This window comes from Lissotriton helveticus, assembly GCF_964261635.1.
Source record: "Lissotriton helveticus chromosome 1_1 unlocalized genomic scaffold, aLisHel1.1 SUPER_1_unloc_56, whole genome shotgun sequence".
Classification (NCBI taxonomy): domain Eukaryota; kingdom Metazoa; phylum Chordata; class Amphibia; order Caudata; family Salamandridae; genus Lissotriton; species Lissotriton helveticus.
The window spans coordinates 1,155,068-1,179,070 of record NW_027611699.1 but is presented as its reverse complement, the minus strand read 5'-3'; the positions used below and the strand labels follow the sequence as shown (position 1 = coordinate 1,179,070).

General features: G+C 42.7%; 1 protein-coding gene across 1 annotated transcript in view; it reads right to left on the bottom strand.

Annotated features, from left to right (window-relative positions):
- Nucleotides 1-24,003, bottom strand: part of LOC144806247 (lysozyme g-like) — a 311,011-nt gene that overhangs the window by 141,010 nt on the left and 145,998 nt on the right. Inside the window, exon 5 of the mRNA XM_078672649.1 lies at nucleotides 20,926-21,024. Within this exon, the coding sequence (XP_078528775.1) occupies nucleotides 20,926-21,024 (99 nt within the window). The remainder of the gene's footprint in view (nucleotides 1-20,925; nucleotides 21,025-24,003) is intronic.

Below are 24,003 nucleotides of genomic sequence, written 5' to 3'. Positions count from 1 at the left end.
AGAGATGGTGCAGGGACTGAGTGAGATGACACACACAAGGAGAGAGTTGACACACACAAAGAGAGAGATGACACACACAAAGAGAGAGATGGGGTAGAAACAGAGCGAGATGACACACGCAAAGAGAGAGATGCCGCAGGCAGAGAGTGAGATGACACACACAAAGACAGAGATGACAGACACAAAGAGAGAGATGACACACACAAATAGAGAGATGACAGACACAAAGAGAGAGATTGTGCAGACAGAGATTGAGATGATACACACAAAGAGAGAGATGACACACACAAAGAGAGATGGTACAGCAACAGAGCGAGATGACACACGCAAAGAGAGAGATGGCGCAGGCAGAGAGTGAGATGGCACACGGAAAGAGAGAGATAGCGCAGGCAGAGAGTGAGATGACACACTCAAGGAGAGAGATGACACACACAAAGAGAGAGATGACAGACACAAAGAGAGAGATGGTGCAGGGACTGAGTGAGATGACACACACAAGGAGAGAGATGACACACACAAAGAGAGAGATGACACACACAAAGAGAGATATGACAGACACAAAGAGAGAGATCGTGCAGACAGAGATTGTGATGACACACGCAAACAGAGAGATGACACACACGAAGAGAGAGATGGGGCAGAAACAGAGCGAGATGACACACGCAAAGAGAGAGATGGCGCAGGCAGAGAGTGAGATGGCACACGGAAAGAGAGATAGTGCAGGCAGAGAGTGTGATGACACATGCAAAGAGAGAGATGACACACACAAAGAGAGAGATGACACACACAAAGAGAGGGATGGGGCATGCACAGAGTGAGGTGACAAACGCAAAGATAGAGATGACACACACAAAGAGAGAGATGACACACACAAAGAGAGAGATAGGGCAGGCACAGAATGAGATGACACACGCAAAGAGAGAAATTAAACACACAAAGAGAGAGATGGGGCAGAAACAGAGCGAGATGACACACGCAAAGAGAGAGTTGGCGCAGGCAGAGAGTGAGATGGCACACGGAAAGAGAGAGATAGCGCAGGTAGAGAGTGTGATGACACACGCAAAGAGAGAGATGTCACACACAAAGAGAGAGATGACACACACAAAGAGAGAGATGGGGCATGCACAGAGTGAGATGACACACGCAAAGAGAGAGATGACACACACAAAGAGACAGATGAGACACAGAGAGAGAGATGGGGCAGGCACAGAGTGAGATGACACACGCAAAGAGAGAAATGACACACCGAAAGAGAGAAATGGTACAGGGACTGAGTGACATGACACACACAAGGAGAGAGATGACACACACAAAGAGAGAGATGACACACACAAAGAGAGAGATGACACACACAAAGAGAGAGATCGTGCAGGCAGAGATCGAGATGACACACGCAAACAGAGAGATGACACACACAAAGAGAGAGATAGGGCAGAAAGAGAGCGAGATGACACACGCAAAGAGAGAGATGGCGCAGGCAGAGAGTGAGATGGCACACGGAAAGAGAGAGATAGCGCAGGCAGAGAGTGTGATGACACACGCAAAGAGAGAGATGACACATACAAAGAGGGATGACACACACAAAGAGAGAGATGGGGCATGCACAGAGTGAGATGACACACGCAAAGAGAGAAATGACACACACAAAGAGAGAGATGGTGCAGGGACTGAGTGAGATGACACACACAAGGAGAGAGTTGACACACACAAAGAGAGAGATGACACACACAAAGAGAGAGATGGGGTAGAAACAGAGCGAGATGACACACGCACAGAGAGAGATGCCGCAGGCAGAGAGTGAGATGACACACACAAAGAGAGAGATGACAGACACAAAGAGAGAGATGACACACACAAAGAGAGAGATGACAGACACAAAGACAGAGATTGTGCAGACAGAGATTGAGATGATACACACAAAGAGAGAGATGACACACACAAAGAGAGATGGGACAGAAACAGAGCGAGATGACACACGCAAAGAGAGAGATGGCGCAGGCAGAGAGTGAGATGGCACACGGAAAGAGAGAGATAGCGCAGGCAGAGAGTGAGATGACACACTCAAGGAGAGAGATGACACACACAAAGAGAGAGATGACAGACACAAAGAGAGAGATGGTGCAGGGACTGAGTGAGATGACACACACAAGGAGAGAGATGACACACACAAAGAGAGAGATGACACACACAAAGAGAGAGATGACAGACACAAAGAGAGAGATCGTGCAGACAGAGATTGAGATGACACACACAAAGAGAGAGATGACACACACAAAGAGAGATGGGACAGAAACAGAGCGAGATGACACACGCAAAGAGAGAGATGGCGCAGGCAGAGAGTGAGATGGCACACGGAAAGAGAGAGATAGCGCAGGCAGAGAGTGAGATGACACACTCAAGGAGAGAGATGACACACACAAAGAGAGAGATGACAGACACAAAGAGAGAGATGGTGCAGGGACTGAGTGAGATGACACACACAAGGAGAGAGATGACACACACAAAGAGAGAGATGACACACACAAAGAGAGAGATGACAGACACAAAGAGAGAGATCGTGCAGACAGAGATTGAGATGACACACGCAAACAGAGAGATGACACACACAAAGAGAGAGATGGGGTAGAAACAGAGCGAGATGACACACGCAAAGAGTGAGATGACACAGGCAGAGAGTGAGATGTCACACGCAAAGAGAGAGATGACACACACAAAGAGAGAGAGGGTGCAGGCACACAGTGAGATGACACACGCAAAGAGAGAGATGACACACACAAAGAGAGAGATGACACACACAAAGAGAGAGATGGGGCAGGCACAGAGTGAGATGACACACACAAGGAGAGAGATGACACACACAAAGAGAGAGATGACACACACAAAGAGAGAGATGACACACACAAAGAGAGAGATGGGGCAGGCACAGAGTGAGATGACACACGCAAAGAGAGAAATGACACACACAAAGAGAGATATGGTGCAGGGACTGAGTGAGATGACACACACAAACAGAGAGATGACACACACAAAGAGAGAGATGGGGCAGAAACAGAGCGAGATGACACACGCAAAGAGAGAGATGGCGCAGGCAGAGAGTGAGATGGCACACGGAAAGAGAGATAGCGCAGGCAGAGAGTGTGATGACACACGCAAAGAGAGAGATGACACACACAAAGAGAGAGATGACACACACAAAGAGAGGGATGGGGCATGCACAGAGTGAGATGACACACGCAAAGATAGAGATGACACACACAAAGAGAGAGATGACACACACAAAGAGAAAGATAGGGCAGGCACTGAATGAGATGACACACGCAAAGAGAGAAATGACACACACAAAGAGAGAGATGGGGTAGAAACAGAGCGAGATGACACACGCAAAGAGTGAGATGACACAGGCAGAGAGTGAGATGTCACACGCAAAGAGAGAGATGGCACACACAAAGAGAGAGATGGTGCAGGCACACAGTGAGATGACACACGCAAAGAGAGAGATGACACACACAAAGAGAGAGATGACACACACAAAGAGAGAGATGGTGCAGGGACTGAGTGAGATGACACACACAAGGAGAGAGATGACACACACAAAGAGAGAGATGACACACACAAAGAGAGAGATGACAGACACAAAGAGAGAGATCGTGCAGACAGAGATTGAGATGACACACGCAAACAGAGAGATGACACACACAAAGAGAGAGATGGGGTAGAAACAGAGCGAGATGACACACGCAAAGAGTGAGATGACACAGGCAGAGAGTGAGATGTCACACGCAAAGAGAGAGATGACACACACAAAGAGAGAGATGGTGCAGGCACACAGTGAGATGACACACGCAAAGAGAGAGATGACACACACAAAGAGAGAGATGACACACACAAAGAGAGAGATGGGGCAGGCACAGAGTGAGATGACACACACAAGGAGAGAGATGACACACACAAAGAGAGAGATGACACACACAAAGAGAGAGATGACACACACAAAGAGAGAGATGGGGCAGGCACAGAGTGAGATGACACACGCAAAGAGAGAAATGACACACACAAAGAGAGAGATGGTGCAGGGACTGAGTGAGATGACACACACAAACAGAGAGATGACACACACAAAGAGAGAGATAGGGCAGAAACAGAGCGAGATGACACACGCAAAGAGAGAGATGGCGCAGGCAGAGAGTGAGATGGCACACGGAAAGAGAGATAGCGCAGGCAGAGAGTGTGATGACACACGCAAAGAGAGAGATGACACACACAAAGAGAGAGATGACACACACAAACAGAGGGATGGGGCATGCACAGAGTGAGATGACACATGCAAAGATAGAGATGACACACACAAAGAGAGAGATGACACACACAAAGAGAGAGATAGGGCAGGCACAGAATGAGATGACACACGCAAAGAGAGAAATGACACACACAAAGAGAGAGATGGGGCAGAAACAGAGCGAGATGACACAAGCAAAGAGAGAGATGGCGCAGGCAGAGAGTGAGATGGCACACGGAAAGAGAGAGATAGCGCAGGCAGAGAGTGTGATGACACACGCAAAGAGAGAGATGACACACACAAAGAGAGAGATGACACACACAAAGAGACAGATGAGACACAGAGAGAGAGATGGGGCATGCACAGAGTGAGATGACACACGCAAAGAGAGAGATGACACACACAAAGAGACAGATGAGACACAGAGAGAGAGATGGGGCAGGCACAGAGTGAGATGACACACGCAAAGAGAGAAATGACACACCGAAAGAGAGAAATGGTACAGGGACTGAGTGACATGACACACACAAGGAGAGAGATGACACACACAAAGAGAGAGATGACACACACAAAGAGAGAGATGACACACACAAAGAGAGAGATCGTGCAGGCAGAGATCGAGATGACACACGCAAACAGAGAGATGACACACACAAAGAGAGAGATAGGGCAGAAAGAGAGCGAGATGACACACGCAAAGAGAGAGATGGCGCAGGCAGAGAGTGAGATGGTACACGGAAAGAGAGAGATAGCGCAGGCAGAGAGTGTGATGACACACGCAAAGAGAGAGATGACACATACAAAGAGGGATGACACACACAAAGAGAGAGATGGGGCATGCACAGAGTGAGATGACACACGCAAAGAGAGAAATGACACACACAAAGAGAGAGATGGTGCAGGGACTGAGTGAGATGACACACACAAGGAGAGAGTTGACACACACAAAGAGAGAGATGACACACAAAGAGAGAGATGACACAGGCAGAGATTGAGATGACACACACAAACAGAGAGATGACACACACAAAGAGAGAGATAGCGCAGAAAGAGAGCGAGATGACACACGCAAAGAGAGAGATGGCGCAGGCAGAGAGTGAGATGGCACACGGAAAGAGAGAGATAGCGCAGGCAGTGAGTGTGATGACACACGCAAAGAGAGAGATGACACATACAAAGAGAGATGACACACACAAAGAGAGAGATGGGGCATGCACAGAGTGAGATGACACATGCAAAGAGAGAAATGACACACACAAAGAGAGAGATGATGCAGGGACTGAGTGAGATGACACACACAAGGAGAGAGTTGACACACACAAAGAGAGAGATGACACACACAAAGAGAGAGATGGGGTAGAAACAGAGCAAGATGACACACACAAAGAAAGAGATGGCGCAGGGAGAGAGTGAGATGGCACATGGAAAAAGAGAGATAGCGCAGGCAGAGAGTGAGATGACACACGCAAGGAGAGAGATGGCGCAGGCAGAGAGTGAGATGACACACGCTAAGAGAGATGGCACAGGCAGAGAGAGAGATGACACACACAAAGAAAGAGATGACACACACAAAGAGAGAGATGGTGCAGGCAGAGAGAGAGATGACACGTGCAAAGAGTGAGATGGTGCAGGCAGAGAGTGAGACTAATAATGAAACTGTACTGCACTGGTGCTGTGACACAGTTGCTGTGCTATAAACTTAGTTATGTTGTAAACTAGTGTTTATATCATTTACTTATTGTCATTGCTATGTAGTATGTTAGTAGTGGTCTATAATATGTTATTTTTTCTTTACCACAGATTGTAATCATCTATAGAAAAATAAAAGAATATGCCGATGAAGGAAAGAAGAAGAAAAAGTTATAAACATGCTTTATTGTCCAAAAAAACACAATCATCTGTAAATACAAAGAAAAATCAGAGCCCCCCAAAAAATGTTAGACCTGTACAAGGAGATGATATTGTCTATAGTAATAGACGGAGAAATCAATTTATTGACATTTTGTAGACAAATGTTTTATAACCGAATTGTTTTAAATGTATTTTAAAATGTTAAGAATTATAAAAAGAAAACTGCTTTTTAAAAGAAAAAGAAAAGTATAGTGAAGATTGTGGATCAGGCTTTTGAAGTGAAAAAAAATTATACAGTTTAGTAATCAATAGAATTGGTACACTAGATAAGGTAATCAATGTTTTGAAACCAAAATGTAAGTGGAAAAGAGTAATTAATCAGACTAATTTTTATGATGTTTTTTCTGGAGAATGGAAGCATAGTTCAAGTTGTGAGCCATTTTTTAATGAAGAGAGTTACTTTCAGGATAATGATTTGGTGCACGCAGTTGACACCTGTGGTCGAGCATATGAGGTGAAAGACGGTTGTCCGATTGAAAAAGAAAAAATTGTGCCTAAAAATGCAGAAGAGGTGTTAGCTGATGAAGTTTTCGGGAGATGTCCTAAGGCTTCAGTGAATACTTGAAATTGTAGTAGTATTTGTAGTGTGCAACAGGATTCAATTGATTTGCTTCTCAATTTCTTATGGACATATACTAAGAAAAGTCTAAAACAAAAGATGAAGATGTTGCAAGAGTTAGATCCTTGCAGAGTTTGCATGGGCATTCACTGGCTTGTCTTTCAAGAAAAGTATGTCAGAGTGTTTTTCACCATTTCAGGATGTTAGCATCATAATAAAGTGAGGAAATTAGTGAGAAGGTTGTATTATGCAAAAAGTCCAGCACTTAAGCTAAAACAGTTAAACAGTGCTCTTTAGCATGGAATTGAATTAGATGTGAAGAACATTTGTGAAGAAATTGAGTTTTTTACTTTGATGAAAAAGAGGACAGTGCAGAAACTGATACAGTAATAGAAGGTAATGTGGAAGAGAATGTACAGATTTCAAGTACAGAAAAATTTGACCATGAAATTACAAAGTTTAAGGTCAATTCAAGTGAAAGGCCTAATTTTTCTTGTGTGTGTTGTCGATGAACTCATTATAAGAATCAGACTAGGTTAGTTGACTTATATGTAAAAATTGAAATGGAAAACAATAATGAGTGGAAGGATTTTGCAACTTATTTGTTGGTAGAAAATTGTTTTGATTTGGGTTCTGATCAACGTGTTTGTAAATATTGTTATAATAAATTAAATGAAAACAGAATGCCTGCTAGAGCTGTTCATAATAATCTTGAATTGGTAGACATTACTTCTGAATTGTTGTATTTAAATACCTATGAGTCTATTCTGATTCAATGTGTGCATCCTTTTCAGGCTATTGTTCGCATGGAGCCTAAGAGAGGGAAATTGCCTCCTTCAGATTTACAGAGAGGATTAAAGGGAAGAGTTGTTTATTTGCCTCTGGATTTTAGGAAAAATATTGATACAATTGGTGTAGAAAAAGTGGAAGAGGAACCTCTGGTTATTCTAGTTAATGGTGTTAGAAAATCTGGCAAGAATTAGTGGATGTTAGGAAAGTCAAAAAGGCAACGTTGTATTTGGTAAAAAACAATCACTACTACAAAAATGTATATGTTGGAGAAGAGGAAACAACTGTAGAAGAGGACAGTGATTTCTCAGCTGGCAAATTGAAAAAGTTGATGTCTCTAGAAGTGAAGAAATTTATGAATATTATAGTGTTCATCATTTGCATTCCAAAGAAGTAATGGGGAATGCTATTGACTTGTTTCAAATGAAAGAAGCAAAAGGAAGTCCCATTAGTGTATGGGAAGAAAGTTTGGAAGCTCGTTGTTTTCCTCAGTTATTTCCAACAGGTCAAGGTGGACGATATGACGACTGACCTGTTCAAATTCCTGTATCTGAATACCGGACTTTAAGATTATATGCAGAAGATCCAAGGTTTCGTCAATGCATTCCATATTTGTTTCATCTACTGTTTGAGAGTGACTTGTCTGGACTTTCTTATGCAGTGAACCGTAAACTGAAAAGTGGAGTACATCTGCAAAATGTTTCGGCAAGGGACTTTATGGATAAAGTCAAACTGCAAGACAGTATTTTGGAATCTCACCTAATTAATCTCATGGCATGTCAGCTTGCTACTAACGAGTATTGGTACCGTCGTCATGGGGAATTGAAATGTATGCTAAGAAACTTAGGAACTCCTACATGGTTCTTCACTCTTAGCTGTGCTGAGTATGCTTGGGAAGACTTACTTCAATTTTTACAAGAGGCAAATGCAAACATCGAAAATATAGAATACAAGACACCTGGAGAACTGTTCTCTTTGGATCCAGTTAATGTATGCAGGTATTTCAATCATAGATTAGAAGCTATGATGTCTTTTATCACAAACAAACAAAATCCTTCGCTTGGAGAGGTTTTGGATTTTTTTTGGAGAAAGGAGTATCAAGCAAGAGGTGCTCCTCACATACATATGCTGCTATGGATCAAAAATGCACCCAAATTTGGAACAGATTCGGATGACACAGTGATGAGTTTCATTGAACAGTATTCTACATGTGCTGTTTTGAAAAGTACAGAAGAAAACAATTTAAGACATCAAGTTTTACGCTTTCAAACCCATTGTTGTGGAAAATACTATCTTCGAAAGTTAAAATCCAAGGACAAATTCTACACAAAATGTCGTTTTGGATTTCCATGACCAGTAATATCTATAGGAAGAGTGAACAATTTTATGTCTTCTCTGCGACATACTGTGACAAGAAAATCACCGAAAAATACATACAACTTAAGAAGAAATGAAGAGTCCAAATACATAAATGACTACAACCCAGTCATTTTGTCCATGTGGAATGCTAACATGGATATTCAATATGTTGCTGACAACTCTATTGCTGTGGCTCGATATGTGACGTCTTACATCACAAAATCAGAAAAGACGGAACTGAAGGAAATGTGGGAGGAAATTTCACATGAAAAGAGTCTAAGTAAGAAATTGTACAGTTACAGTCTGAAGATGTTGTCGCATCGAGAAATTGGAGCATATGAATGTTCTGATCGGTTATCATCAGCAAGTCTATAAGCCAAATCTAGAACAATCATTTGGGTGAGTCTAGGTCTTGCTGCAACACTAAACCGAGTTTTGAAATCTGTACAAGAAATTGAGTATTTGGCGGAGAAAGAACTAAACAGTACAAGTATTTTGAAGACAAACATGTTGGATACATACTATCCAAATAGAAGTAGTCATCTTGAGAACGTTTGTCTCTATGAAGTTCTGCAAAGCTATACTTTTAAGAGGAACATCACAGAAGATATCAATAAAGGAGTATATGCTGTAATAGGATGTGAAGGATGACTGGTGAAACAAAGAAAAGACCATTTGATTAATCATCGAAAATTGAGTTGCGAATCTCCTGACAAAAGGGAATTTTACTTTTTAGCTCTTTTGCAACTCTTTAAGCCATGGCGTACAGAAGAGGAACTACTTGGAGATATGCTCAGTTATGAAGATTCTTTCAATGCAACCAAGGATACCATAGAATGTCCTGTTTTTTCAAATTATCTGAAAATGTTGAAAGAGGAAATACAGCAAGAAGCTACAATTGCAGCAGAGATTGCTAGAGACAGTTCTCAAGGCAGTCAGAGTTCTGCTTCATTGAGTCAGGATCCACTAGGAGGACCAATTATCCAAAATGAAGCTGCCACTGCCATGGATGAAGTGGAAAGAGCCATGGAACAAGCTCAGGAGGATGTAGTTAACTTAGAAGATTTGGACAAAAAGAACTAAACGTTGAGCAGAAACAAATATATGACGAAGTCACAGAACAGATTGAGCATGGTTTATGTCATGAGAAAAAAGAGTGCTCATGTATGTCATTTATGCCTGTCCGACTGTACGTGAGTGGAGAAGCAGGAACTGGAAAAAGTAATTGCAACTTATCTGCAGAAAAGAACTGAGTCATCGCTGTCTTGTGTTGTTACTGCTCCAACTGGGTTGGCAGCACATAACATTAAAGGGATTACTTTACATCGTTTATTGATGCTGCCAGTAGAGGATGATAATAAATTACAATACCACAAGCTATCTGGAGAAGCTTGTTGTGAAGTTTCCAGAGTCCTGAAGAAAATGAAACTTCTTATCATTGATGAGGTAAGCATGGTCTCAAATGTAATGCTTGCTTTTATGCATTTAAGAATGCAAGAAATTCTTAAAACAGAGTATGATGTGTTATTTGGAGGCAAACACATCACTGTTTTTGGAGATCTACTGCAGCTAACTCCAGTGAAAGGACAACCAGTGTTTAAAATGCTTACGCATGAAGATACCAGGAAGTGCCTAGGAAGCATTGGAAATGTTAATATATGGTTAAATTTCAAATATGCAGAACTGCTTCAAAATATGCGACAGGCAAAAGATGAAGATTATAAAAATATTTTACAAGATGTAAGAATTGGAAAAGTAAGTGAGCATGGCAAAGAAGATTTACATGCACGATTAATTTCAAATTTGTTTCCAAACGAAAATATTCTCCCAGAGAATATTTTTAAGAAAATTGCTGAAAACAAATCTGTGATATGCTTGATGCCAACTCTGCAAGAATGTTCAATCTTCAACAACAAAATGTTAAAGTTAGAAAATCAAGAGATTGTGAAACTGGAAGCTATTGATAAAATGAAGCATGAAGGAGCAACTATTATTTTGTCAGAAAAGTTGAAATCAAAATTGGATTCTTTAGAGAAGACAATATCTAAAACTGCTGGTTTGGAAAAGACTCTGTATGCATGTTTAAATTGTTTAATTTTACGACGGAATTTACATGTGGAAAGAGGTTTAGTAAATGGAGCAACGGGTCATGTTGTTGATTTTGTGAATTACCGAAATAGAGATAGAATTGAATTTTTAAAAATTAAATTTGATGGAATTGAAGAAGTACAACAATTCAGTCGTTGTTCTGCTCGATTTTTGCTTGTGAAAGATTTATATGTCCGCCGAAAACAGTTTTCTGTTTCTTTGGCATATGCGGTGACTATTCATAAATCTCAAGGTTTAAGTGTAGATAGTGCTTTGGTGAATATTGGAATTCCGTGTTCAAGGAGGGTATGGCATATGTTGCTTTATCTCGAGTCAGAACTTTATCTGGATTGTACTAGATTGATTTTGAAGAGACAAAGATAAATGCAGATCTAAATTGTGTAAAAGAATATAACAGGTTAAGAAGAGAGTATGCTCCAAATTTCCCTCAATATCCTCTATTTGAAAAGCATGTGGTAGACCGAAAAAGAAGAAATGAGAAAAATTGTAGTGATTTTGTAGCAAAAAGAAAAAAAGTAGATGAACCAGTAAGTGTAAGCAGAAAGGCAAAGGATTCAGTTAAAGATGTTGGATTTCAGTTTGAAACGGTTCTGGTGTCAACTGCTATGCTAATGTAGTGGTTAATATTGTTTTTTTTCTCCAAACTTTACAAGAACAGATTGTTGAAAATCGGGATCAAAGATTTTGTTGTTTATTGAATTCTGTGTTTGAGAAATGTAGCAGTGATAGAACAAAAATAGAAAGTGTTTCTGAAATTCGAAATGTTTTAGACATATGTTCTGGTCTAAATCAATTTTCACAACATATTCAGCACGATTGTCAGGAATTTCTAATGTATATGATTGTTGTATTGCAAGATGAAGGTATAGATGTAGAAAATCTTTTTGGCCTTTCTTATAAATGGCAGCATAACTGCGACAATTGTTCCTTTTCAAGTACTACTGCAATAGACACTGAAAGATTTATTTTTTTGACTTTACCAGACTGCAAATCAGTGTCTTTTAATAATCTAGTTAGAGAAGCAAATCAAAACATGGTCTGTACTCAATGTAAATCTGCAATGCTATCAACATTATTTATACAAAGATATGGACAGTATGTCATTTTAATGTTCCAACGATGTAGACCTGATGGAACTAAATTGACAACTTTAATTAAAATTTTTGTGGCTTCTCAATTATCAATTTCAGCAAGAACCTTTGTAACTGCAGCAATTATTTTCCATGATGGTCCTTCGACAACATCAGGACATTACACAGCTTATTTAAAATGTCAAAAAGGCTGGACTAATTGTAATGATACTCAATTGACTTTCAAACAACGTTTGCCTTTTGACTTACGAAATTCTTACCTAGTGTTTTTACAACCGAAATTTTAGGAAAGGTAATTGGCCTATGAAGATTGGAGCAGTTAATAAAACTTAGTCTGCTGTTCAAAATTACTTTGTGAGTGAGTAAGTGTATCACATAGTGAGTGATAGAAGTATTATAGGAAATGTTGATCATGAGTGAGCCAGAGGTGGAAATATAACTATTGTTAAATGATCAAAAAGATGTTGGAGCTTTTCATTTAGAAAGTCGGGTAAATGGAAGTTTAAGAGTACTATTGAGTATTTTCCAAAGAAAAGGACTTTCCATATACTATTTGGCCTCGTGGAAAAGTGAATCAAAAATGAGTTAAGGTATGTTTTTTCTAAGTTTTACATTATTTATTGAAACTTTGTATGGGTTTTTTAAACACAATCTTTTTGATTGTGTTTTTTTGCCCGCTGTCATATGATGAGTAGTATTGAACTCACTGTTTTTAGTGAAATTCAATATATTCTGCAAACAGCAAAAATAAACCATATAACATGTTGTAAAAGGTATTTTGTATTTTGTATTGTGAAATATATATTATACTCCCCTTGTCTCAGGCTCACTCACCTTTTTCCACCCTCTATCACCCCTCTTTACTCACCCTCACTGCCCTTCTCTCACTCTCCTTCACCCCCGTTCCCTTACTCCACTTCCCTCACTACCCCTCATTTCCCATTCCTTCACTCCCTTCCCCTCTCTCCCCTCCACCATTTTCCAGCTCTCAGTCCCTCTGCTTCACTCCCCTTCCCCTTCTTTCCTTCCTTTGCTCCCTCAGTAATTCCCCCTCCCTCACTCACCTTACTCCACTTCACTCACTCCTTCTCTCACTCCCTCTGTCCTCTCACATCCTCACTCCCCTTCCCTCACTCCCTCTCTCTTAACCTCACTCCCTCCATCTCCTCACTTTGTCACTCCCCTTCCCTCACACTCACTCCCTTTTACTCACCAACACTCCCTCATTTACCTTTCTATGCTCCCTCATTTAGTCCCCTTCTCTCACTCCTTCCTTCACTACCTCTATGTCCTCACTCCCTCACTCCCCTTGTCTTACGCTCACTCGCCTTTATCCACCCTCTATCATCCCTCTTTCCTCAACCTCACTGCCTTTCTCTCACCCTCCCTCACCCCGTTCCCTTACTCCACTTCCCTTACTTATCCTCATTCCCCATCCTTAACTCCCCTTCCCCTCACTCTCCTCCCGCACTCACCTTTTCCCAGTCCCTCTGCTTCACTCCCCTTCCCCTTCTTTCCTTCCTTTGCTCCCTCAGTCATTCCCCTTCCCCCACTCACCTTACTCTACTTTACTCACTCCTTCTCTCACTCCCTCTGTCCTCTCATTTCCTCACTCCTCTTCCCTCACTCCCTCTCTGTTACCCTCACTCCCATTGTCCCCTCACTCTCTCACGCCCCTTCACTCACTCTCACTCACCTTCCATCCCTCATTGTCGTGAATGCACCCTCACTCACTCCCCCTTCCTTCTCACTCACTCCCCTTTCCTTACTCCGCTTTCCTCATTTAGTTTTGATAACTCACATTCCTTTAGTATCTTACTCACCTTCAGTTCATTTCTCTCTCCCTCTCTTCTTCTCTGTCACTGAATCTATCCACCTCATTATCCTCTTAGTAATTTGCTCTCCCTCTATTTCTTTTTCCCTCTCTCTGTCCTTCACCATTCCTTTGTTTCCCTTTCTGTGTCCTTCACTCCTACTTTATCTCTTATTACCCTTTTATGACTTTTAATCTCCTGCCTTGTCTCTTGTATTTTGAAATATATATCATAAAAATTATAACTTATTTGTTTTTTCCTCTTCCACAGATATTACATTTATTAAAAATATGTCATTAAGTTTAAATTACTTATAAGGTAAGTTTGACAAACAAAATTTACTTTCTCATCACTCTTTTCCTTAACCCTCCCCGTTCCCTTACTCCGCTTCCCTCACTTATACTCATTCCCCATGTTTACTCCCCTTTCCTTCACTCCCCTCCCACACTCAACTTCTTTCAGTCCCCCTGCTTTACTTCCCTTCCCCTCTCTTCCCTTCCTTCGCTCCTTCACTCATTTCCCTTCCCTTACTCACCTCACTCCACTTCACTCACTCCTTATCTCACTCCCTCTGTCCTCTCACTTCCTCACTCCCCTTCCCTCACTTCCTCTCTCCTAGCCTTCCTCTCTCCGTCTCCTCACTCTCTCACTCCTCTTCTGTCACGCTCACTCCCTATAACTTACCCACACTCCCTCACTTTCCTTTCTTTGCTCCTTCACTCAGTCCCTTTCTGTCACTCCTTCCTTCACTCCCTCTGTCTCCTCACTCCCTCACTCCCCTTGTTTTACCCTCGCTCACTTTTATCCACCCTCTTTCACCCCTCTTTACTCACGCTCACTGCCCTTCTCTCACCCTCCCTCACCCCCGTTCCCTTACTCTGGTTCCCTCACTACCCCTCATTCCCCATCCTTTATTCCCCTTCCCTTTACTTTCATCCCCACTCACCTTCTCTCAGTACCTCTGCTTCAGTCCTCTTCCCCTCTTTTCCCTTCCTTCGCTCCCTCACTCATTCCCCTTCCCTCACTCACCTTACTCCACTTCACTCACTCCTTCTCTCACTCCCTCTGTCCTCTCACATCCTCACTCTCCTTCCCTCACTCCCTCTCTCTTAGCCTCACTCAATCCGTCCCCTCACTCTCTCAGTCCCCTTCCCTCATACTCACTCCCTTTAACTCACCTACACTCCCTCACTTACCTTTCTATGCTCCCTCACTCAGTCCCCTTCTCTCACTCTTTCCTTCACTCTCTCTGTCTCCTCACTCCCTCACTCCCCTTGTCTCACGCTCACTTACCTTTATCCACCCTCTATCACCACTCTTTCCTCAACCTCACTGCTCTTCTCTTACCCTCCCTCACCCCCGTTCCCTTACTCCGCTTTCCTTACTTATCCTCATTCCCCATGTTCACTCCCCTTCCCCTCACTCCCCTCCCACACTCACCTTCTTTCTGCCCCCTGCTTTACTTCCCTTCCCCTCTCTTCCCTTCCTTCGCTCCCTCACTCATTTTCCTTTCCTCTCTCACCGTACTCCACTTCAGTCACTCCTTCTCTCAGTCCCTCTGTGCTCTCACTTCCTCACTCCTATTCCCTCACTCTCTCTATATTACCCTCACTCCCTCCATCTCCTGACTCTGTGATTCCCCCTTCACTCCCCCTCACTCACCTTCCATCGCTCACTGTCATCAACTCACCCTCACCCACTCCCTTTCTGTCATTTGTTCCCTCAGTCACTTTCTACCCTTAATTCAGTCATTTTATCCATTCATTTATGCAGTGCACATTAATTGAAAAAAAGAATAACACAATATATAACGAATATAGCTCTTTTTGGAGAATTGGAGGTAGTTCTAAAAATAACTTTGTTGTCTTCTTTTTTCGATTTTATATTTTTTTAATACTTTTTCAGAACGATTTTATACTTTTTTTGTTTTTTTGGGGGGAGAAAAACAAAACCAGGGAATTCAAAACTGCTCAACAGGAGCAAAAAAAGGGGGAAAATTAGTGGTGGGTGGTGCAGCAGTGTTCTTCTTTTCTCCGAACAATCAGCTCAATGCTCTGCTCCCCATAGCAGAGCAGTTCGTCGCACTCCTTGCAGACAATCTTCAAGTCTCTGAAGGCCGGCTAGATATTGGGAATCAAGTGCGCTTCTGCTCTCCCAGAGGGTGTTTCTCCTCTGGTGGAGGTACTGCTGCCATCTCGTGGGGGATTGCGTGCCAGGTCCCTGACACTCTCCTTCGCAAAGTTATTGGGGTGCCTCCTCTCGACATGCTTGATTAAGGTGGCGTTGCCAAAGCTGTACTTTTTTGTTGGGTCACCACGTGACAAGGTGGTGCCACAGATTTTGCATCACACCTTCACCGCATTCACCTATTTCTCACCTTCTGGAAAGGTAAAACATTTCCAGATAAAATGTTCTTTGATTTTTTCGCTGAGGAGGGATCTCAAGCAAAAACCCTTCATCAGAGTCCCTGGAGGTTGACTGTCTTCCAGCCATTCTTCAGAAAAAGACAAGATGCTGCAGAAGAACCGGGAACAGCTCTTGCTCTCTCCAAGTTCAAAGTGGTAGTGAGGGAAATGGGTGGGGGTTTTCAATATTCAGGAAGAGGTGTGGTGCCGCGGCCAGGGTGACTGACGCTGGAATCTGTGGATCACGGTTCGATCCCCGGCTCCGGCGGCAGGTTAGCCCAGCACCATGTGACTCTGGGCAATAGCTTGCTTAACCTAACGGGTGATTGTGCGCTTTACAAATGTGGATTATTATTATTATTAATATTTGGAAAAAAAACTGTTATGAACCAATGAAAAGTGTTGTTTTAAGGTCACATGGCTTGTTGCGCTTACACTACGGGATCCGGAGCGCTCCCGGGTGCGCTAAAGCGGCACGTACGTAGGCGCTTATGGAGGCGCTTCCGGGGGCGCTTACGCGGCGCGTATGAATGACGTTTTACTTGATCTTCGGAAATGTGTTTAGAGTCAAAATACGGTTTTTAAAAATCAAAAACACTACTTTTATGAATATGCTACTGAATGTCTTGCATTATTATTTACTTTAAATACATATTTATATATTTTTTCGCTTTGAATAGCGCTCATGCTACGTGTACAGATGCGTTTACGGGTGCGCGCACCCTGAGTGCTCTGGGGTTAAAAAAAAAAAAAAACAGGAAAAATACATTGAAAAATTAATGTTACAAAAATATGCAATATTTAAATAATTTAAAAAACATTATAATAATTAATAGCTTTAAAAAATAGCTATAAAAAACTTAATAATTCACTTTAAAAACCATAGGTTTCAAACTTGTTATAGTTAGGAATTAGCTTTTAAAAAACATTTGAAATTCACTGAAAAAAACATAGGTTTAACACTCGTTATAGTTAGGAATTAGCATTTAAAAAACCTTTGAAATGCACTGAAAAAACCATAGGTTTCACACCAGTTGTAGTTAGCTGAACATTTTACTCATACAAAACCATTGGAATTCCCACGTTATAGTTAGTTGGACTCACTATAACTCGCGCGCCCGCAATCCACTGCTGATGATGTCACATATTACATGAGATATGCTGCAGCCCCTGGTAGGCCTTGGTGGCCCCTATGCCCTGGGCACCTATAGTGCATTATACAGGGGCTGACAAGGAGTCCATTTCCAATTGGTATGTGCCTATAGCACATGTATCATTAATTTAGTGAGAGAACAGCAGGCTGGGGGTCTGATCAGCAGGCCCACAGCCTCAGTAGTCGAAAACCAGTGAAGCAAAAAGCAAAAATTTGGGGTGACCATAGGATAGCAGACCCTACTCTCCTACAGCCTGTGAGTAGGTGTAAGAGTGTCTGAGTAGGTTTGCGAGTGCCTTCATGAATGTGTGAGTCAGTCTGTAAGTGAGTGCATGAGTGTCTGAGTGGGTCTATGAATGGGTCATATAGTCTCTGAGTGGGTGTGAAAATGACTGAGTATGTCAGTTAGTGGGTACACGACTCTCTGACTGGGTCTGTGAATGGGTGATAAGTGATGTGTGTGAGTCTCATTGAATGTGTGAGTCAGTGTGTCAATGTCTGAGTGGGTCTGTGAGTGGATGCATGAATGAGTGGGTGTATGAATGTATGAGTGAGTATCTTAGTGGTCCTGCGAGTAGGTGTGAGAGTATCTGAGTGGGTTTGCGAGTGCCTACATGAGTGTGTAAGTCAGTCTGTGACTGAGTGCATGTGAGTAGATCTGTGAATGGGTGCATTAGTCTCAGAGTGGGTGTGCGAATGTCTGAGTATATCTGTGAGTGGGTATGTGAGTCTCTGGTAAGTGTTGGGTGGGACTGTGAGTGGGTACATATGTCACTTAGTGGGTCTGTGAGTGGATGGATGAGTATCTGAGTAAGTCTGTGAGAGGGTGTATGGGTGTCTCAGTGGATTTGTGAATGAGTGCATGAGTTTGAGTGAGTCTGTGACTGAGTGCATTAGTCTCTGAGTGGGTCTGTGAGTGGGTACATGAGTGTATGAGTAGGGCTGTGAGCAGGTGTGTAAGTGTCTGGGTAGGATTGTGAGTATGTGTGTGAGTCTTTCAGTCACAGAGCAAGAGGATGCATCCTCGGGGACACAGCCACAATAAAGTTGGGAAGGGGAGCCACACAGCTCCCATCCCTGGGTTGATTTTTTTAGCTCCAGGTTCCCCATCCCCTTGGGCTAGCCACAATACAGTGGGCCGATCTCAACACTGGAGACCTGATCCCCCAGGGCCCGGCCTTGTCTCTTGGGTGTCGTAGGTACCCAAAGTGTGGCACAGGGACTGTGTGGGACCCTCAAGTCCCCCGCGGTCCCTGGTGGCTCCACGCCTCTTATGAGAGCCAGCATTGCTGCTGCATGGAGGTAGCTGCTGTCTGTGCAGGAGCAATCATTTCATCTCCTTCTTTGCCCACAACTCTGAGGGCAAGTAAAGAGATGAAACCACTTTGAAAGCTCCTGCCTGCTGGAACCGGAGTGACATAGCAGGAGCCGGCCATGGAGGGTGGCGATCCCCAGGAGCATGTATGGCTCCCTCCTTTCTGTTTACAGGCTACTCTGTGGGGGTGGTGGTTTCCGGAGCTCTGTGTGGCCTGGGAGGGGGCAACACAGTCCCTCTCCTTTTTTAAAAAAAAATTTGGGCGCCAGAGATGTGCTGGTCCCTTGGGCCTAGGGGGTCTGCGCTGCCACCCCAGGGAGGTGGTGATACCCAGGACTAAGGGTGTTCCACGTGGTCCCCCTCAATGTTCATTTATCTCCGTGGAGATGGTGTGCCGCGGGGCTTCTAAAGCCTCAGGAGGGAGTGCCCTTGCACCCCCTCCTTTTAAAAACAAAATGCCCCGGACCTGATCCATCCAGGTGCTCTGTTCAAAACAAGCGCGGTAGCACAGTGATGTAATATGTGAGGTCATAAGCAGTGGATTGCAGAGGAGCAAGTTATAGTTAGCTCAGCTAACTATAAATGCAGCATTTCTCTGGTTTTGTACAACGGAAAACTGAGGCTAACTCTAATGTCTTTGTAACCTTTGATTTTTTCAGTGATTTTCTATGTTTTTTCCATTTCCTAACTATACTGACCTTGTAACCTTTGTTTTTCTTTGCTGAATTTCTAAGGTTTTTTCAATTCTAATTCCTAAATATAACATCCGTATAACCTTTCTTTTTTCAGTGAATTTCTATGATTTTTTTACTAGTAGTTGCATTTGCACAGTGGTGGAGAAAGGGGGCTGGGTCTTTGACCAGCTAGCAGGAATGCCACAGTGTATGTGTAGGAATGGCAGGATGTACCAGGAGGGCTTCTTGGTCCCAAAGGTCCCTCAAGAGTAAAATGGACTTCCTCCCTAAACCAGTAGTGCTCCATGAGCGGCGTTTGCAGAGTATTGGAGAATAGGGACATGGTCTACAAAGACCACTTAGCAATCTAACTGTGTGGGGCTTATTGGAGACAACAGGAGGGGTAGTTGGCCCCCAAGGACATTCTTGGGGGGCCAGCTACCTCTCCTATTTTTCTCCAGAAAGTTCCACACAACAGGATTCCTGAGACCTGATAGAGGGTCATGCCTCCTTTCTCCACCACTCTGCAGACATGCCTCATGTCATGGCACCCTACTAGTAAGGGGGTGAAGTACCCTGGGTAATGTGGATCCCGGGGGTCAACAACCCTCCTGGTAACTCCAGCCTGCCCAACACCATGGGTTTGCCTAGAGGATTTTGGTGGCAATGCCCCCTTTTTCTAGCACTATGGCGGTGAAGCATCACCCCACTGCTTTTAAGCAGTGCAAAGTAAAGGAAACATAAAATGATAATAACTTTGAGTTATTATCATTTAATGTTTCTGAGCGGCTTTGCAGGTGGATGGGCTGCTCTGCATTACAGCCTGCTTGGAGAACATGCCCAGGCCCCCATTCCCGGCTCAGTGGCTAATAAGGATGCTCAGACCAATCACAACTCTGCATTGCAGCGTTGTGATTGGTCAGGGGAGGGGGATGTGCTTCCTATTCCTTGAGTCAAGTCGAGGAGTGCAGGAGCAGAGACGCGGGACCTGGTGGCAAGGTAAGTGTTTTTTTTATTTACATTGCGCACAACCCCCACCCGGCACACTTGCAGTCCTTTAACCATGTGATTATAATGGAAGAGACAGCTGTTGTGAGGCTCACCTACAGTAAAAAGTCTAAGTCCAGGTGATCTAAAAACAAAAAATCCACACGGACTAAATGGGCAGAACCCTTTTTGCTACAGATGTAATGTGGGAGATAATTACCGGAGCATGGTGAGGGTGTAACCTAGGAACACACACATTATATATGCTATTAAAATATATGCTGCATTACGCTGCATATTTTTCATTTTCTGCTGTATAATTTAGTCAAATTTGTTGCATATTTGACCCTCCCCACTGCATAATTTCATTGGCCCAGGACTGTATGCTTCTTGCAGTTATAAACACTAACATTATATTGACATAGAATGAGATGGAGATTGAGTTTTTTGGTTCATGCTAATCAGGAATGAAATGGTATTTACCACAATATGACAGCATCCTTTCCTTTGTTTTTTCACACTCAGCTGCTCTTGTCATAATCTCCATGACATTTCCATAGCATCCAGATTTTGTGGTGAAACCTAGAGGGAGTGAGCAAAACAGATATTGCTTTACCCTGTTCACACAATTCTGAATGTGTGCATGCTCATGAGCTGGCATATCTATCTCCATGAGACACATATAAATTATACTGTACCTGTTTAATGCTATTACTATCAACTCTTCTTGGAAGTTAGCGCCAGTTGGGGTGAATAATTGGAAATTTTGCCTTAGCGGTTTACAAATGTGTGTGAGCAAATCATGCAACGTGTTCCCCTGCACACCTCCACCTGCTCTCTACAGGTCCCAAGACAATATTCTTATTCTTTACACCTTCATTAGCTTGAATGAATGTATTCTGCTTTGCTCAACCTATACCCGGGCAAGGCGGTTGTGATTAGGACTTTATTTTCAACTTTATATCTTGAAAGCATAACTTTATGGAACTCGTGTGTGTGGAAGTCGTAAAATCACTGTTGACCACTGTAAGGTCTTCCTTGGTGATTCAGCATTTACTCTCTTTTGGCTATTGAAGGACAAAAACAACGTGTCCAATCTTGCATAAAATGTAAATTACTGCATAGTACATAGTGCATTATACTTCTGTGGGATACACCAGGCAGGGCAGTATATGGCTGTTGTAAAGACAGGGACTGCTTCACAGAAGTTTATTTACTGGAGAAGAAGTAATTATATAGTTGCTCACAAAGGTCCTCATTCTTTTCAGTCTCCTTTTACTGATTTGAGAAGAAATAGGAGATTCTGCCTACATTGGTATTCATTGGTATTTCAAGTAATTCAGTAATATCAGATGACATTACAGCAGGATTTGAACAATCAGACCCAGTGGAATTAAACCATGGAAATTGACCCGGAAAGTGCGAAAACATTGCCCATTGTTGTGATTGCAATTATTTTGAGTGTTATTCCTCATTCCATAGGGCATTACTCGTAAAAAAATATCATATTGCATCTTGAATTTAATGATACCCATGGTGTCAATAATATTGGGTGTAAAATGACCACATTGGAATTACTGATGTAGTTGTGATAGAACGCTGAGAGTTACCCCTCCCTTAAAGAAAATGTTCTTATCAGGAAACACAAAGAATTCAGTACTCCCTCTGGGAGCCTGAGATTGTTGTGGGTGCCCTGGACTTGAGCACTCACATGCATATATATTACTGTGGAGAAACTCATGCCTTCTGTCCATCTCTTTCAGTTTTCAGGGTCTCTCTTCCCGTTCCTACTTCCATGCCTGATTCAGAGACATTTCCAGGGATGGGCAAAGTGGGCTTTGGACCAGGGCCCCAGCCTTTCAGGGGCCTCTGATAGATCTGAATTCTGTGCACGGTCCTGCCCTGGTGACCTTGAATGATTCTTAGTCATAGATTGTTTTACAGATTATTTTCCTTTAATATATATTTGAACATGAGTGATGTGTGGGAGTTTATTACAGATATTTCAGCACCATGCAACATCCATAAAAATGTTCCTTTTAGATCGAAAGAGGACCTCGGTCGCAGAGATTATTTGCAATAATACTAGTAAACTTCTGATATATTACAATATTGAAAACACACACCACTATCTTCGCATATTAGATAGAAGCACATTTAGAGTTTAGACCAGTGTGTCTGTGTAATGTCGGTCACCTGGACAAAGAGGGCGTGAAAAAGTTTAAATTTGATCATAAATGTAAAGCTGTTCCTAACAGGGGCCCCAAAAATGTGTTTGGCCCAGGGACCCCAACATCCTTTAGATGTCCCTGCCTTGACTAAATAAAACAAGACCAAAATGACAAAAATCCAATTAGTAGAACTGGAGTTATTGTTTTTTGTTGTAGTTGGCAAAATGGAACCAAAAAGAGTCAATCGCCAACTGTGGATATCTGGTCGTACTGGACCGGGACAAAAGCACAAGTTCAGGCTGACCGTGATGGAGCGTGGGTCAGCTACAAGGACTCAGTTAGGCCTGCTGGACAGAGTACCTTAAATCATGGTTTGCGGAGCATTGCGTGGATCCACGCCGAAGATGTGTTGTGCAGCCAAAGGTACCACTTGGCAGGGTAGACTCATAGATGGCAGAGTCCAGGAGCAGATGCAAGGTTGTTAGAAGCCTATGTCCCTGAGTCTTCAGATCAGGAGGCCAGCCAACATCCCTTGGAGCAAAGAAGGTATCCAGCTGAGTGCAGTCCAGCAAAGTGGCAGCTCTTCCACAGCACAACAGTCCTTCTTCCTAGCAGAGTATCCACATGTCCAGAAGTGTGCTTAAGAGTTGGTATCTGCAGTCCTTCTTTTATACACAGTTGTACCTTTAAATGGGAGAGTAACTTCTAGAGGCATGTCTTTGAAGTGCACAGATGCCATGCCTTTTGTGGCTTCAGGCTTACTGCAGGGGGTATGAATCCATGTGTGTGAAGACAGGACACAACTTATTTAAGTATAAATGGGGCTGTGCACAACTTTTCAATCCTATCCTGCCATTGATGGCCCATCCACTTACTCCTAAGTTCCCATTGTATGTGGCTGCCTAGGAGGAATACACAACGCCCAATTGCCAACTGCACCTAGTCATGTGACCAGAGACAGAATCCAGACACCAAAAGGCTAAGGCAAGAAAATGCGAACTTTCTTATAGTAGAATTTGCAGAATTGTAATTTAAAATCCAACTTCCCCATATGTTAGGATTTTAAATTAGTATTCTAGAGACACCAAAAATGAGCTTGTTATCTCTTCCCATTTGCAAATTACCCCTATAAATAGTAATAAGGCAACTCAAATGTTATCTTATGGAAGAGATATGCCTTGCAGTAGTATAAAACAAAGGTAAGAGTTTTTCACTACCAGGACTTGTAAAACGTAAATGGTCATGTCCTAATTTTTAAATACATTGTACTCTTCCCTCTGGGCTGTCCTGGGCCTACCCTTGGTTTGACGTATATTTATAAAAAGAAAGGTTTGGGCCTGGCAAAATGTTTATTTTGCCATGTCGAAATGGCAGTTTAAACTGCACACAC